Here is an 18,052-nt window from a genome sequence, read left to right as displayed (position 1 = left end):
GAGTAGGCCCACCTTGCTTGCATTTTAGGATAGTTTAAAGATTTAAGATACGGTACTTTGGGGCCGGGCACGGTGGCTCACGCCTGTAATTCCAGCACTTTGGGAGGCTGAGGCAGGGGCATCACCTGAGGCCGGGAGTTCGAGGTCAGCCTGACCAACATGGTAAAATCCCATCTCTAAAAACACAAAATTAGCTGGACATGGTGGCGCATGCCTATAATCCCAGCTACTCGGGAGGCTGAGGCAGGAGAATCGCTTGCACCTGGAAGGGGGAGGTTGCAGTAAGCCAAGACTGTGCCATTGCACTCCAGCCTGGGCAACAAGAACGAAACTCTCTCTCAAAAACAACAAAAAAAGGACATTGGCTGGGCACAGTGGCTCACGTCTGTAATCCCAACACTTTGGGAGGTCGAGGCGGGTGGATCACGAGGTCAGCTGTTCGAGACCACCCTGGCCAACGTGGTGAAACCTCATCTCTACTATAAAGACGCCTAAATTGTTTTTAATAAAAACTAAAAATTTTAGTTTTACAAGCAAGCGCCTGTAATTCCAGCTACTCGAGAGGCTGAGGGAGGAGAATCGCTTGAACCTGAGAGCTGGAGGTTGCGGTGAGCTAGGATCGTGCCAAGCGCGCCACTGCACTCTAGCCTGGGCTACAGAGTGAGACTCCGTCTCAAAAAAAAAAAAGAAAAGACATACTTCGGACAGGAGTTGTGTTCGCATCTGGGACTTCCTAGAGAAGATACAGTACAAAATAGTTACAGGTACTCACCAGGTTTTCATCAGAAATGAGGGAATTCTAATTGTAGGAATTTCTTCAGAATACATTTCCAGAGTAAATGGAAAAGAAAAGGAGTCCAGAAATGCTGATTACTCATTGTACATTAAATCTTTATGACTGTGTCAAGATTATTTACCTTGATAATCCTATGCAGTAACCCCAGGAGTTTAGGTCTTATTCCCAGGGTCTTATGGGATGTACTGGGGTTTCTGGAAGCCTGGCTAATTGCTATTATAGCAAGTCTATCGTCACTCACTAGGAGATTTATTTGCTGCATATTTAGAGATTGTGATATATTCTGAATGTGAAACAAAAGGATTCATGAATCTCTGAGCCTTGCAAGGAACCATGAGAAAAGCACTTACTCATATAAAATATACAAGCAAATTAATATATAAGCTGGAAAGGTAGCACCGCAAATTTTATGTCAGACATTCTTCAACTGAGAGAATTCCTAGTGATTTGTAATATTTCTGCATATACTTTATAAAATTTTCCGTTTTTATAAAAAAAAATTTAATCTTCACCTCAACCATTGAACAAATAATGTCTCGCAAGTCTAAAACATATCTCATTTTCTATTTTGAGAATACATCATTGTATTCGGTTTAGATGAAGCAATGTTGTGATACAAGCAAGCCTGAAATTTCAGACGTTTAACACATTTACATACACAGAAAAATGAGAAGGTGGTAGGGAGTTAGATAATTTTGTTTTAACTGGAAGAGGGACAGAAGGAAAGCTATATAAATGGTTGGAGTGTATAGACAAAGTAGAAGACAAATATGCGGTCATGAATGAATTAAAATATGGTTATTAATGAATATTGGGATGCTGGATAAACAAAAATATGGGGTGCTTGGATAAACATTTTTGTCTTTCAAAGCAAGAAGTCATTTTATCATGTCTCCAGAAAAGAGCAGCATAAGCACATGATTTAGAAACAACATGATAATTATCAAACGAAACATCTAAAATTGTGCAAGTGTTATCTCTGGGAAATGAGAGTGGGAGGAGCAAACTTTTGGGTACGGTGAAGTAGGAGACCTCATATTTCATTATATACCTTATTAAATTCATTTAAAACTATGTGCATATATTACTTTGGCAAAGAAAAAGTTTTAAAAAACCCAGAAGACGTATTTAGTAATTTTGGCATGAAAGTTGCCTGTTGTTATGTTTTAAAATGTGATGGCAAGCCTGGTAGGGTACTCAGTTGCAGAGAGTAGAAGAATTGCTGCTCCATCCTCCACCCTCTTTCTCCTTCCACTTGAAATGGGTTTCTTAGAAAGTATTATTTTGGAGCAAGAGGAAAGGAGTAACTAGAATCTTGTGAAATTAGAGGTTGTTTGAGGCACAAATCTGATGTGGAAGATTTGGAGGCAGGGGAGTAATAAGGAAATTAAGGAGCTTAAGAAGAGGAGTGGAAGATAGGTACCCAACTGGTAAGCAGATAGAATAAACAGAACTCCCCAAACCACAGCTTTCATAACATTTCATGAGTCAGTTTTTAGATGTGTTAGTAGTCTGTTTTCACGCAATAGATGCTTATTTAGTTGTAATAGTGGAAACCATATGTAATAGTGGAAATTTCTATGTCCTGTACCCAGGGGTGTGCCCAGTGACAGGCATCATTGCATAATTCTGTGCTCCAGACTCAGTCTCATGGCTTCTTGTCTTCAGAGGCATTTTCTTTCTGCACCTTCTTTTCATTTAAAACCATCAACACCACATGACAACAAAGCAGTAGAATATATGATCGTCTCTCACTCACATAGGAGAAGAAGAAATGGTTTTAAATGGAATCTGGAAGACTTAGACAAATGCTAAGGAAAAATTTAATGAGGGAAACATCAACAAACATTTAACATCAAACATTGAAAAACAGAGTAGATTCTCTTATGTCACCCAGCTTGCTTTAGGATAGAAATAGAACTAATTTTTACAATGATTTTTACATTTTGCATCAATCAGAAACGAGAGGGTTTGTTCAATGCACTTGCTGGGTCCTAACCCCTAGAGATTCCAATTCAGTAAGTCTGGGCTGGGGCTTGAGAATCTGCATTTCTAACAAGTTTCTAGGTGATGCTGATGCCAGTAGTCTGTGTACACTTTGAGAACAAAGGATTGATTCTTTGACAGTTTTTGAAGTCCCCTGCTCACCATATCACTTCATCCTTTTAGAAACGTTCACTGTGTGATTACCTAAGAGCCCCTGCTTGTTGGCTGCTCCGCATTTTCACACAGTTGTACTAATACTATTTCTCTCTGAAAAGACATTGTTTGAGGAACAGTGGGTAGAATGTGTGAGCTCCTCACTGAAGGCTGCCTCCAGAATGCTCTGAATGGACTGCCTTGCTTTCTTCCTAAAATCTTTCCCCAAGAGGGCATAAAGGAAGGGATTAAAGCAACTATTGGCAGATGCTAGAGCAGTGAATACATGATCCCAGGACATCAGAGTTTTCCCCAAGTGAGTTTCTGGGTCAGTAAACAATAACAGGACTCCAGAAATGTGGTATGGAGCCCAGCAGACAAGAAAGACGGTCACCACCACCACCGCCACTCGAAAGGTTTTGCCCTGAGACTTGGCGAAGCGGCCCCTTTGCATTCGGAGGACAATGAAGCTGTAACAGGCTATCATGATGACAGAGGGCAGCAGGAAACCCACCACTAGCCTAGTGATCGTTATTGCCACGAGGGGTGTTGACACTTGATTGTCATATGTGAATTGGCCTAAACTGTAATAATCCTGGAAATCTTGTGGTAGCTCATACTTGTATAAGGAATTGCTAGCAGCACTAGGGAACAGCTTTAAATGAGTAGAGAGAAAAGCATCAGAGTCATCCAGTGGGCTAGTTTTGTGACCTTCAATAGGAAACCCACTGGGGATTTTAGGTGAGGCCACACCGGCAGGTTTAAATACATTAGAATACGGACTGTGACTAGCAGAGTCCTTAGGGAGTGAATCCGCAGAAGGTCTTTGAAACGTTTGAGGGTGGAAGGCAGTGGTGACTGTCCAAGGATGATCATTTGCTTGGAAAGAGGAAGGATCTAACCTATCATTCATTTCTCCAGGCAGCTGAACAATGTTTTCAAGAGACCTGTTTTCTAGTGGATTTCCATAAAAGTCTAGATAATCTAATGAGCCGGAGAGATCAAATTTGTAGCCACATTTACTATGGTTGTCTGTAGTGAAGATTTCCCGGTACACGAACACGGGGATGCACATCACAAAAGCCACCACCCAGATACATCCACAGATAGTGCAGGCCGTCCCTACATTGCGATGATTCTGACACCAGATTGGCTTGAATACCACAAGACAGCGGTCCAGGGTAATGGCAGTAAGCAGGAAGACACTGGCAAACATGTTGAGGACAATGATGGAGGGGATGAGCTTGCATAGGAACCTGCCGTAGGGCCACTGTCCCTGGAGAGCCAAGTGAGCCAGCGAGAAGGGCAAGGAGAGGCAGCAGAGAAGGTCCGCCAAGGTGAGGTGGAGGAACCAAACTGTGTTCACTGTACGCTGCATCTTCAGGCCAGCCACCCACAGCACCAGCCCATTGCCTGGCAATCCCAGTAAAAAAGTAAGGCTGAGAATGACCATGGAGAGAATTACTGGGGACTCATTCCACGGCTGTGAGAGTAGGTCAGTTGAATTGGTTTCAGCAGAGAAAGGCGCCATTGCTAAACTTCTGCAAAAAGATGAAAAAAATGTTAAAATGAATGGTATCTTTTTGAAAATGCATACATATTCTTAGGATTCTAATCTTCCCACATAAAGATGTGGGATCATGAAACCAGAAGGTCCTCACGCTGTTTTAGTTTGCCTTCCTTCACCTCACACTGGACCACACAAAAGCATTCTCTGATAGACAATTTTATTTATTTATTTATTTATTATTTTTCAGACAGAGTCTTCCTCTGTCGCCTAGGCTGGAGTGCAGTGGATTGATCTCAGCTCACTGTAAGCTCCGCCTTCCAGGTTCAAGCAATTCTCCTGCCTCAGCCTCCTGAGTAGCTGGGATTACAGGCATGCACCACCACGCTCGGCTAATTTTTTTTCTATTTTTAGTAGAGACGGGGTTTCACCATGTTGGCCAGGCTGGTCTCGAACTCCCGGCCTCGTGATCTGTCCTCCTCGGTCTCCCAAAGTGCTGGGATTACAGACATGAGCCACCATGCCCAGCCGGCCACCAACTTCTTAATCCTTTGTAATGTATCTTCTGCTTCCATAATTCTGCTAAAATTACTTCTAAAAACCAAATCCGAAAGTTTGTTTCTCAGCCACTTTCCACAATATGTGTCATTATATACAGTGATTTCTTAACACTCTCTTCTCTTGGCCTCTGTGATATTACCTTCCCCTAATTCTGAACATGCTTGTAAATTTACCGTTTTATAGCTTTCCTGAACAATTCACTATTCCAACTTAATGCCATTTTCTATTCCATGGCTAATGCTGTTTACTTCTATCTAGAATTATGCCATTCACCAAGTCTTTAGCTTCTTAATTTGTGTGTGTGTGTGTGTGTGTGCGTGCATGTTTGAACCTTTTTTCATATTCTATATGCAATGACACATTTTATCTTGTATAATGATTATAATGACTGTCTAATCTATTATTCTGGATTTAAACTTTATGATGGTAAAAAGGAGTCTTATTCATAAATGCTTGTTTCACATAATTTAACACAATGCCTTATGAGACACCAAGGTTAAAGATTATGTGGACAGGCTGGGTACAGTGGCTCATGCCTGTAGTCCCAGCACTTTGGGGGGCCGTGGGGAGCAGATCGCTTGGGGCCAGGAGTTTGAGACCAGCCTGGCCAACATGGCAAAATCCCATCTCTAGCAAAGATACAAAAATTAACTGGGTGTGGTAGCTCACATTTGTAATCCCAGCTACTTGGGAGGCTGAGGCACGAGAATCTCTTGAACTAGAGAGGCAGAGGTTGCAGTGAACGGAGATTGCACCATTGCACTCCAGTCTGCATAACAAAGCGACTCTGTCTCAAAAAAAAAAAAAAAGAAAGAAAAAAGAAATTACTTGAATAGATGGATGCCCATTTTGGGGGTTGAGTTTTTTTTTTCTTTTGCAATTACATCTAAAATTCTAATTTGTATCCATGTAATCCTTACCCAGGCCTCTTCCTTAATTCCCATGCTGTCCCTTTTAACTTTCTTTTTGTTAAATTCCTAATTTTTATTGGATAAAATAACATTTTACATTTATTTTTATAGAAGTTGAAAATATTTTTGTGACTCGGAAGTAGTTCTGCTGAGTCAACCAAATATTGCTATAGGGCCTCATATGATTAGCAGAAGTTAAAATAGCAAGTCAACAAAACAATAAAAAAGAAGACATGGGCTGGGCACAGTGGCTCACGCCTGTAATCCCCGCACTTTGGGAGGCTGAGGCGGGCAGATCACCTGAGGTCAGGAGTTTGAGACCAGCCTGTCCAACATGGAGAAACCCTGTCTCTACTAAAAATACAAAATTAGCCAGCACGGGGGCCCATGCCTGTAATCCCAGCTACTCAGGAGGCTGAAGCAGGAGAATCGCTTGAACCAGGGAGGCAGAGGTTGTGGTGAGCTGAGATCATGCCATTGCACTCCAGCCTGGGCAACAAAAGCGAAACTCCGTCCCCCTCCCGCCCCCTCCCCCGACCAAAAAAGGAAGAAATTATTCTCATTCCCCTTTCCATGGCCTTGTCTACTCAGATATTTAAATCCTATCAGGGTACCCCCCTAAAATATTGAGAGAAGGATAGAGTCATAGGATGCTTGGACCGAAAGAAAACTTGGTAATCATCTCTTCTCTCCTCATTTTGTTGTTGTTGTTTGTTTGTAGAGACAGGGTCTTGCTATGTTGCCCAGGCTGCTCTCAAACACCTGGACTCAAGCAATCCTCCCACCTTGGCCTCACAGTGCGCTGGGGTTACAGACGTGAGCCACTGTGCCCAGCCTATGTTTTCTCTGCTTTTATTTCTCAAGACAGTGAAACTCAGCAAATTAGATTACTATTATATAATCATTACTAGGGAGGTTCTTGGATTTCAGATCCAATGACTGTTAGGCCAATGCTGGTTTTAATACCACAAAAAATCACATTAAAAAAAAAAGATATATGGTATTGCTAATAAAGGGGAAGCTGCCGAGAAATGCATGAATTGAAGTAGCAGGGACTGCAAAGAGCAAACTTTCAATAAAAATAAATAGAGTTATCTGTCATGAGCTATATGTTAAATATTGCATATTATCTGTTTTGAAATGAAAGTATGTATGAGTCAGGGATTAAAAGTCCTTCAGAACAATGCCGGATGCGGTGGCTCACGCCTGTAATCCCAGCACTTTGGGAGGCTCAGGCGGGCAGATCACCTGAGGTCAGGAGTTCAAGACCAACCTGGCCAACACGGTGGAACCCCGTCTCTACTAAAAATACAAAAAAATAAAAAATAAACTGGGTGTGGTAGCACGTGCCTATAATCCCAGTTACTCAGGAGGCTGAGACAGGAGAATTGCTTGAACCTGGGAGGCAGAGGTTGCAGCGAGCTGAGATTGTGCTACTGTACTCAGGCCTGGGCAACAGAGTAAGACTGTCTCAAAAAAAAAAAAAAAAAAAAAAAAAAAGTCCTGCAGAACAAGATTATTTTTTACATTTCTTCAAGTTAATTTGGCTAAAAAGTACCATACCTTTATGTTTAAGATTAGTAGAGGATTAAAAAAGTTATTACTAAGTTGACCAGCAGTAATTTAAAGGTAATTAATATCCTGAAACTAAAATTCCACTATGATAGAGAAAGAAAAGTGGACCCCAGAATCAAATTGTAGTAATAGGATAACAGAGTCAGTAGCAATAAGGACAAAATAATTTAAAAAAGAGAAAGAGGAAATGGAAAGGAAAGAAAGTATAATCAATGATTTGAAAAACAAATTAATGGGGACAGCTGGAATCAAAGTTCAGGGTGAAATACATAACCAATTCAAAGAGAGGAAAGAAATTACATAAAAATTCACTATTAATTCCACTATGAAAATATTAAAAGCAAAGACAAATGGAATGTGGAATATTTAGAAAAGGGAAGTTGGACATAGAGATAAGACAAAAGAATTGAAAGTCGGAGAAGAAATAGGGGAAATAGAAGATAATGACCCTCAAAATCATTGCCTATAATGAGCAAAACAAGCTAAGCACAAGTCATCAGGTGGATCTAGATTTTCTTACCAAAAAACCAAGACAGTAGCTGAAGGCTTCAGCACCTGGATGTCCCCACGAGTCTGTCTGGTCCCCACACTTAACCACAGTGGAGTCATGAAGTGTGGCAAGAAAATTTGCTGAGCTTTCTCTTCTTCTTTCCTCTCTCTGTTTCTGGCAATAAATTAAGCCTCATGCTCTAGACCACTATCTGACCTCACAGGAAGGGTTTCAAAGTGAGTCATTTCTAAATGACTTAGAAAGGCGAAGCAGGAAAACAGAAGTAGGAGGCTGTAATCCTGAGACATTTTCTGCAACACACAGAGAACGGTTAGAGAGAGGGTGCTTCTGTACATAGGGTTCAACTTCATAGGTTTTGTTTAGAAATGCAAAAAAAAATGACTCTATGAGATGAGAGGGTTGGGGTGGGGAGTGGTTGGGGAGGAGTGACCTGAATAAACTCATTTAATTAATCTCAAATAACATATCCTAAATGCTTGATATATGTGAAAAATGGTGCCATGCCAAAATCAGGATGGATGAAGCTCTGTTCTAATCTCCAGAGATTCACAATCAAGTGGGAATTTGTACCCATACATATACACACAAAACTGTAATATAGCCTACACTATAATAATAGAAGTAACAATAGAAGTAAAATAATAGAACACTCTAGGCAAGGGTGTATATAACCCAGGGCAATCTAGGAGAGTCTTAAGATAGAAATAAGATGTGGACAAGTCCTTAAGTACTTGTAGGAATTCTAGAGACAGAAAAAGGTGTAAAGCTGCTTAGGCCATAAGTGGAGCCTATTCAAGGTCAGGTAGGTGGGAGAGGGCAGGTAGGTGGGAGAGGGCAGTGAGGTGGCCGAGGGCAGGGAGGTGGCAGAGGGAAAGTAGGTGGGGAGGTAGGTGGGAGAGCTTAGTGGTCACTGGAGAACAGGCTGGAGTCGAGGTGGTGTTTCATCAGGAAGGAGTACAGAAGACTGAAGATGATTCCTGCTTAATGAATACTATGCTGTAAATAATTCTTATATTATTATTTTAGATACATGCATATAAAATAAAGTTTATTTGGGTCAACTGTATTTGAACACTGTTGTCTGTGATATAGGCTTCAGTCTATATTAATCAACTTGTCCAGACCATAATATCTGCTTCTCCTCTTGTTTGCAGTCAAGTCACCACGGAATATTTTTGAGGCAGAAAGACCAAAAGAAAAATGCCAAGAGTTGAGTAGTATTTATTAGTTTATTTCCATTGTCATCATCTAATTACAAAAATAGAACATTTTTTGTTCTAGAAGAGATAAATTGAAATAATACAGAAGTGTAATGGGTAAAAAAATGAAATATTTTCTTTTCAATTCCACTGCCTGAAGTAACTATTTTTATAGGTTAGTGTTCATTCTTCCTGAATTTTTTTTTCTGAATATAGCACACATTTTGTTGTTTGAGACAGGGCCTCACTCTGTTGTCCAGGCTGGAGTACAGTGGCATGATCTTGGCTCACTGCAACCTCTGCCTCCTAGGTTCAAGGACTTCTCCCACCTCATCCTCATTCGTGGGACTACAGGCATACACCACCACAACCGGCTAATTTTTGTATTTTTTTGGTAGAGATGGGGTTTCGCCATATTGGGCAGGCTGGTCTTGAACTCCTGACCTCAGGTGATCCACCTGCCTCAGCCACCCAAAATGCTGTGATTACTGGCGTGAGCTACTGCGCTTGACCTAACACTTATTTTTTTAAAAGGTAGTTTTGAACACAAATGGGATGGTAATTTATGTGTGATTTTATGTCTTGCTTTTTTACTTAACGATATATCAAACCCATTTCTATGTTAGTACATATAATTCTATTGATTATTTTAGGTTTTCTTTCCTCCAATATTTGAAAATATTGAATAATCTAGGTATTCAGAAAGCATATAAAAGATAGGATTACCATATATGTACATATATATCCAATTAAAATATACTTTATAAAAGCAGTTAATTCCCCGTGGTAAAAATTAAATATGAGAAGATTAAAGTAAAAACTAAAATTTCCTAAACACCTAGCTATCCTTTTCCACTTTCCAGATGTAATCTCTCTTATAAATACTCACATTCTACTACGCATATTGTTTTGTTTTGTTTTTTCCACTTATCTTTTTATATCAGGACATCTTGGCCCAAATCATATTTTTTTTTTCCCCCCCCGAGACAGAGTTTCGCTCTTCTCGCCCAGGCTGGAGTGCGATGGTGCAATCTTGGCTCACTGCATCTTCTGTCCGCTGGGTTCAATCGATTTTTCTGCCTCAGTCTCCCAAGTAGCTGGGATTACAGGTGCCTGCAACCACGCCTGGCTCATTTTTTGTATTTTTAGTAGAGACGGGGTTTCACCATGTTGGCCAGGCTGGTCTCCTGACCTCGTGATCCGCCCGCCTCGGCCTCCGGAAGTGCTGGAATTACAGGCGTGAGCTACGTGGTCGGCCCCGAATTATACTTTTAAAATTGCTCCATATTATTTCATTTAATCAATTATTTTTCGTTTAATATTGTTTTTATCCAATTTTAAATGATTAAAACAAAACTCAATGAGCACTGTTGTATTTATACGTATTTCTGTAGAAAAGAGTTTTAGAATTGGAATTGCTAAATCTAAGAGCATACACATTTAAATTTTTGAAAGATACAGAATTTTCCACTAAAGAGACTTCACCAATCGTCACACTAAGTTCAGTACCATAAACATATAGTCTGCTCCTGCTACTGATGCAGTGTGTTGCGCTGCGGAAGATGGAGGAGGAATGAGAGATGTATATAACTGTAATACAGTAGGGGCTGCTAGGAGGGCATACGAAATACACCCTGGGAATACAAAACCATAAGAGACTGATTCTCATGGAAGCAAACCCACGATGATGCACTGAAGAGGAAGCACTGGGGCCATAAGGATGGCTAGAAATTTGTCAGGCAATAGTACTGTAAACTAATACCTTGTCTGTCTCTCTCCCCTACCGTGAATTTCTTGTCTGTCTCCAGTGACTGCTACCTTGCCTGGTATAACAGGTCTGTGGCACCAATAAGTGAATGAATGTTTGTTTGAAAAGGATGTTGACATCTGAATATAATTCAAAGAATTAACTTGAGTCCTTGAAGTTGTTTCTGGCATGAATTCAATTTTACTAATTTCTCTCTCTCTAAAGATTACACAGCAATGTGTCTGGGCGTGGTGGCTCACGCCTGTAATCCCAGCACTTTGGGAGGCCGAGGCTAGCGGATCACCTGAGGTTAGGGGCTCGAGACCAGCCTGGCCAACATGATGAAACCCCGTCTCTACTAAAAATACAAAAATTTAGCTGGACATGGTGGTGGGCACCTGCAATCCCCGTTACTCGGGAGGTTGAGGTAGGAGAATCGCTTGAATCTGGGAGGTGGAGGTTGCAGTGAGCCAAGGTTGCACCACTGCACTAGCAGCCTGGGCAACAAGAGTGAAACTATGTCTCAAAAAAAAAAAAAAAAAAAGATTATACAGCAGTTTAAACTGGTTCAAGAGCTCGCAGCTGTGTTCTTTGGATTTTCAGGAAGGAAATTACTAAAAACATGTTGTGAATATTGCTCCTGTTTCTGAATGACTTCTCTCTCTTCTTATAAAGTACTGGTTGTTTTGTGGTGTATTGTGGAAAGCTCTGAGGAATTTATGTGATTCACTTCTGTTTTGTTCTGTTCTGAATATCTAAACATAAATTTCTAAAAGCAGAGATCAGATGCTTTGGAGAAAAGAAAATTTGAATATATATTGCAAAGGCAGCCATATTAAAACCTTTTACCAGTCACTGACTAATTCTACACTGTCATTGATGGAGATCTGTATTAAAGCTTGTTTGGCCAAAATAAAAATTTTAGAATCACAGAATCTCTAGCCTGTTTTCTCTGAGAAAGTTAAATACACGATAAAGTTACTGTCCTTAAAGACTTCAATAAAAATGATTAAATCAATTATTAGATAATTTGTAGTAACCTATGCTCTAGATTACATGTAACTAAGTGCCAAAAACTGTGGGTGACCAGACAAATGCAATGGCTGGTCAGCAAAGGGAAAGATGGATTGATGGTGGCTGGAATTAGCTGGAAAATTTTTATGGAAGAAACGTTTCATGAGGTGGATAGAGCACTAGACCAGGAATGTGGAGACGGGCATTTGACTTTCACTTTTGTGATAACTACTCGACCTTGGGCTAGATACCTGCCCTAGAAATTTGTTGTTGTTGTTTTCTTAGGTGGAAAATTAAAGGTTGGATTAAATGATCTTTCAGGTTTCTTTTACATCTAACAATCTATAATTCTCTCATTTGAGCAGGGAGATTGAAGCTGAGAGGGCATTTTGAGGGAAAAGCATGAGCACATATTAAGGGGGAGGTGAGCCCAATACAAATAAATAGCACAGGTACGTTGCTTTGGTGGCAGTTAAAAGAGTATTCTGAGGACTAAGGGAGGGCAGGTAGAAAGCCTGGGTTTAAGTCTCAACTCTGCCACTTACTAATTGTGTTACTGAAAAGAAGTTTCTCAAACTCTATATTCCCGTTTTCTTATCTGCAAAACAGGGACTGTGTCAGATGTCATCTATCAATACTCAAGCCGTCCCTACCCTTTTTCCTTATTATCTCTCTATTTGAAACTATGGACTATGTCTCCTCGACCTTCTCCCCAGCTGGGTTCTGAATGGGATCTTCCAGAAGGACATGTTGATGTGTCAATGGAAAGTAAGGAGAAAGGGGAACTATTGCCTTTAATTTCGTAACTTGGTTGTGCACAGAGATTGTGAATCTATTTTAAAAGTAAAAGAAAGTGGTCATTCATGCCTGTAACCCCAGCACTTTGGGAGACCAAGGCAGGCAGATTGCCTGAGCCCAGGAGTTCAAGACGAGCCTGGGTAATATGGCAAAAAACCCCTCTACTAAAAATACAAAAATCAGCTGGGCATGGTGGTGCACACCTGTACTCCCAGCTACTTGGGAGGCTGAGGCAGGAGGATGGCTTGAGCCTGGGAGGTTGAGGCTGCAGGGAGCTACAATAGTGCCACTGCACTCCAACTCAGGCAACAGAGAACCTGTCTCAAAAACCAAATAAAAATAAAAATAAATACACAAGTAAAAGAACAAACACTATAAAATAGAATAAACATTAAAATTGTTAAAACAAAAGCAATGTGGGAGAAAGGGATATCATTTAGCACCTGATTTCTGCAATGGAGGAGGCAGATGTGGCAGCAGTGGCTTCTGGCAACTGGAGACTCCAGCAGGATTACTGGTTCTAGCAGCAGCAGCAGCAGCAGCAGCCCTGTGAGTTTAGATTCTTGTTCAGTGGCAGCAAGAACTCCCATCCTTAAAAGCAAGTGCATACTTGCCTATTCTAGGTAACATCCTTTTCCATTTTTTCTCTTCCAAATGTAGGAAAGCATCCTTCTGCAGTAATTGATACACAGCTAATATATTCTCACTTTTTATTCCTCTATTTCTTTTGACACTTCTGTAGCCAAGTCTTCTTTTTCTTTCTTTCTTTCTTTTTTTTTTTTTTTTGAGAGCGGGTCTTGCTCTGTTGCCCAGGCTGGAGTGCAGTGGCTTGATTGTAGTTCACTGCAGCCTTGAACTCCTGAGTTCAAGCAATCCTCCTGCCTCAGCCCCCTGAGTGACTGGGACTACAGGCATGCACCACCACATCCAGCTATTTTTAAAAGTTGTTTTGCAGAGATGGGGTCTTACTATGTTGCCCAGACTGGTCTTGAACTCCTGGCCTCAACTCCCAAAATGCTATGATTACAGGCGTGAACCACCATGCCTAGCCCAAGTCCTTGTCTTATATATCCCTTTTGAAGTACCTACAATGGTTTTAGATTTCCTGGTGGAAAATGACTAATTCAGGCAATATTCTCTACCTACTCTATAGGATTGTCAGGAGTATATTAATAGACACACAAAGCTCTTAAAACAGTGCCAGCTTATAAGGAGCTTAACAAATATTAGCCATTATTATGCCAAAAAACTAATGTGAATTCCAGTTGCCTATTAGATCAAAATTATTTTCCATCTTAGACAAGTGGCAAATAATTTACAAAATGTTCCCTTCCCAGTGTGAAATCATACCCTTTTTGCCAAGTCAAATTCTAACCTATGGCCTTCAAAGATGTAGATTAGATGTACTCTTTTCCCCCTAGAGTATAACTGCCTAATTATCCACAAAGTTATGGTAAAGCCAAGTAGGAACACAAATTGAAGAACAAAGTTGCCCAGAAATTAAAATAATTCAGTTAAAAAGTAAATAAAACAGGCCGGGCGCGGTGGCTCAAGCCTGTAATCCCAGCACTTTGGGAGGCCGAGACGGGCGGATCACGAGGTCAGGAGATCGAAACCATCCCAACATGGGCTAACATGGTGAAACCCTGTCTCCACTAAAAAATACAAAAAACTAGCCGGGCGAGGTGGCGGGTGCCTGTAGTCCCAGCTACTCGGGAGGCTGAGGCAGGAGAATGGCGTGAACCTGGGAGGCGGAGCTTGCAGTGAGCTGAGATCCGGCCACTGCACTCCAGCCTGGGCGACAGAGCGAGACTCCGTCTCAAAAAAAAAAAAAAAAAAAAAAAAAAAAGAAAGAAAGAAATCAGCCAAATTTGGCATGATAAGTCAGACAAATCTGAGTAATTTAAAGAAAATCTAATAAACTTTGCTTATTCTATGGATTTATTGGTTTTTGACTTTATATTATAGAGTGTATCTAGAATAGCCAGGCAGGAGAGGCTGAAGGGGAAGCAAACTGAATGTAGGTACATGTTTCATTAACACCCTTTGTGACTTTATTTCCATAAAGCCAAAAGTAAACAAGGAGATAAGGGAGGAGACCACCCTTCATATTGTCTTATGCACAATTTCTGCCTCCAAAGAAAGAAGAAGTAAAAACTAAAAGGCAGAAATGAAATTCACAAGCAGACAGCCCAGCACCACACCCTGGGCCTGGTAGATAAAGACTGACCCCTGACTAATTAGTTATGTTATCTATAGATTACAGACATTGCATAGAAAAGCACTGTGAAAATCCCTGTCCTGTTCTGTTCCATTCTAATTACTGGTGCATGCAGCCCCCAGTCACGTACCTCTTGCTTGCTCAATCGATCATGACCCTCTCGCACAGACCCCCTTAGAGTTGTGAGCCCTTAAAAAGGACAGGAATTGCTCACTCGGGTAGCTTGGTTGTTGGAGACATGAGTCTTGCCGAAGCTCCTGGCTGAATAAAGCCCTTCCTTCTTTAACTTGGTGTCTGAGGGGTCTTGTCTGCAGCTTGTCCTGCTACATTTCTTGGTTCCCTGACCAAGAAGTGAGGTGATTTTTTTTTTTTTTTTTTTTTTTTTTTTGAGACGGAGTCTTGCTCTGTGCCCCAGGCTGGAGTGCAGTGGCTAACCGCTCACTGCAAGCTCCGCTCGGTTCATGCCATTCTCCTGCCTCCTGTACCTCCCAAGTAGCTGGGACTACAGGCGCCCACCACCGCCTGCTAATTTTCTTATATTTTTAGTAGAGACGGGGTTTCACTGTTAGCCAGGATGGTCTCGGGATCTCCTGACCTCGTGATCCACTGGCCTCGCCTCCCAAAGTTGGGATTACAGGCTTGAGCCACCGCTACTCGGCCAAAGTGTGAGGTGATTATGGACAGTTAAGGCAGCCTAGGGCAGCTTAGGCCTGCCCTGTGGAGCATCCCTGTGGGGGACTCCCGCCAGCTTGAGTGATGCGGATCCTGAGAGTGAGCCCAGGTAGGCAATTGCCCCACCCCAGTGGAACGCCTCGCCAGAGCAGCACGTGGCAGGCCCCCATGGAGGATCAACATAGTGGCTGAACACCTGGAAGGAACTGGCACTTGGAGTCTGGACATCTGAAACTTGGTAAGACTAGTCTTTGGAACTTGCCCACTCCATTTGGGTGGAAGTGTGGCCTGATCACCCATGGCATGCCTTTATGGGCACTTTGGTGGACTGGTCTTGGGAACTTGCCTACTCCATTTGAGTAGAAGCATGGCCTGATCACCCACGGCATGCCTGTACTGGCACTTTGGTTTTTGTTTTTGACTTGACTTGGATTATTTGATACTTTGGTTTTGGTTTTGACCTGGCTTGGATTTCTTGATACTCTGATTTTGGTTTTGATTCTCGTTTGGTGTAAACTGTAAAAGTGTGTGTGTGCCCTTTTCACCTGTTCTTTGTTTTGTGGTGTGCATGTGGTGTGAGCGTCGTGTTTCATCTCGAAGAAGCATGGGTCAGGCACAAAGTAAGCCCACCCCACTAGGAACTATGTTGAAAAATTTCAAGAAAGGATTTAAGGGAGATTATGGAGTACTATGACACCAGGAAAACTTAAAACTGTGTAAGATAGACTGGTCAGCATTAGAGGTGGGTTGGCCATCAGAAGGAAGGGTGGATGGGTCCCTTGTTTCAAAGGTATGGCACAAGGTAACCTGTAAGCCAGGGCACCCAGACCAGTTCCCATACATAGACACTTGTTTACAGCAGGTTTTAGATGCCCCCCCCGGCCCCCCACAGTTGTTGAGAGAACAGCAGCAAAAGCAGCTGGCAGAGGCAAGGAAAGACCAGCAGAGAGAGAAAGAGGAAGAGACAGAGAGACAAAGAGGGAGTTAAGGAAAGAGAGACAGAGAGAAAGAGAGAAAGAGACAGAGAGAGAAAAAGAGACAAGGCAAAAGGAAAGTCAAAGAGAAAAAGAGACAGAAAATAAAAGAGGAAAAGAAAGAAAAAAAGAAAGAGATATACAAGTAGTTAAGAAAAAAAAAAGTGTAGTCTATTCCTTTACAAGCCAAGGTAAATTTAAAACATATAATTGATAATTGAAGGTATTCTCCGTAACCCTATAACACTCCAATACCACTTTGTTGTCAGCGTAAACAAGCATGTCCCAAAAGCACTGAGGCCTTCCTATCAAAAATTCTTAACCCAGTAACCTGCAGATGGCCCAAATGCATTCAATCTGTAGTGACAACCGTTTTGCTAACAGAAAAAAGTAAAAAAAAAAACCTTTTAGAGGAAACCTCATTGTGAGCACACCTCACCAGTTCAGAAGTATCCTAAGGAAAAAAAAAAAAAGGATGATTTAACACTAACCACTGAAAATTCCCTTAACCCAGCAGGTTTCCTAACAGGGGATCTAAATCTTAATTACCATACAAAGGTCTGACCAGACCTAGGAGGAACTCCCTTCAAGATGGTTCCTTCCAGGTAACTGAAGTAAGAAAAAAAAATAAAAGCCATCTATAACAATTCTAAGTTAATTTGGACAAAACAAGGTCTTATTAATAGCAAAGGATAATTAAAATCCCAAACTTACAAGGTTTTCTTTTTTTTTTTTTTTTTTTTGAGACGGAGTCTGGCTCTGTTGCCCAGGCTGGAGTGCAGTGGCCGGATCTCAGCTCACTGCAAGCCCCGCCTCCCGGGTTCACGCCATTCTCCTGCCTCAGCCTTCCGAGTAGCTGGGAGTACAGGCGCCCGCCACCTCGCCCGGCTAATTTTTTTTGTATTTTAGTAGAGACGGGGTTTCACCGTGTTAGCCAGGATGGTCTCGATCTCCTGAACTCGTGATCCGCCCGTCTCGGCCTCCCAAAGTGCTGGGATTACAGGCTTGAGCCACCGCGCCCGGCCCAAGGTTTTCAACAAAAGTAAAGTTTACTAAAAGTTAACAGTGTAACATGTATTACAGTAACATTTAATCTTGTGGCCGTAGACAGTCTAGTCCACAGACATAAAATAAGTTTGCTTTGGAAAAGAATAGTTTTCATCTTCGGAAAAAAAAAAGGGGGAAAAAAAGGGAGGCAGAATTTATGTAAAAAGGTTCTTATATGGTAAATTCTTGTCCTGAAACAACAGGTTGTTTAAAGAAAGAAATGTTCGTAATAAGTCAAAGAGTTGAGGCAAGTCGAAGAATTGTCTGCGAAAGTCATGAAAGAGAAAAATGTTATGAAAAAAGAATTTATACAAAAAATATTGTATAATTTAAAAGTAACTGGGCCCCTGAATGTAAAACTTTCGGGAAAAAAAAAAAGT

At 41.4% G+C, this 18,052-nt stretch overlaps 1 protein-coding gene across 1 annotated transcript; it reads right to left on the bottom strand.

Annotated features, from left to right (window-relative positions):
• Window positions 1–2,596: 2,596 nt before the first annotated feature.
• Window positions 2,597–8,199, bottom strand: C3AR1 (complement C3a receptor 1). The gene is made up of 2 exons (XM_003905931.5): window positions 8,010–8,199; window positions 2,597–4,476 (listed from the first exon to the last, which is right to left on the bottom strand). Exon 2 carries the CDS (start codon window positions 4,464–4,466, stop codon window positions 3,021–3,023), a length of 1,446 nt encoding a protein of 481 aa, XP_003905980.2. The 5' UTR covers window positions 4,467–4,476; window positions 8,010–8,199; the 3' UTR covers window positions 2,597–3,020.
• Between the last annotated feature and the right edge of the window lie 9,853 nt (window positions 8,200–18,052).

The sequence above is a fragment of the Papio anubis genome, chromosome 9 (genome assembly GCF_008728515.1).
Source record: "Papio anubis isolate 15944 chromosome 9, Panubis1.0, whole genome shotgun sequence".
NCBI lineage: Eukaryota > Metazoa > Chordata > Mammalia > Primates > Cercopithecidae > Papio > Papio anubis.
This window is presented reverse-complemented; position numbering and strand designations above follow the sequence as displayed.

Bases quoted from the DNA above. Each gene is read 5' to 3' on its own strand.
- C3AR1 (XM_003905931.5), bottom strand. From the start codon at position 4,466: ATGGCGCCTTTCTCTGCTGAAACCAATTCAACTGACCTACTCTCACAG.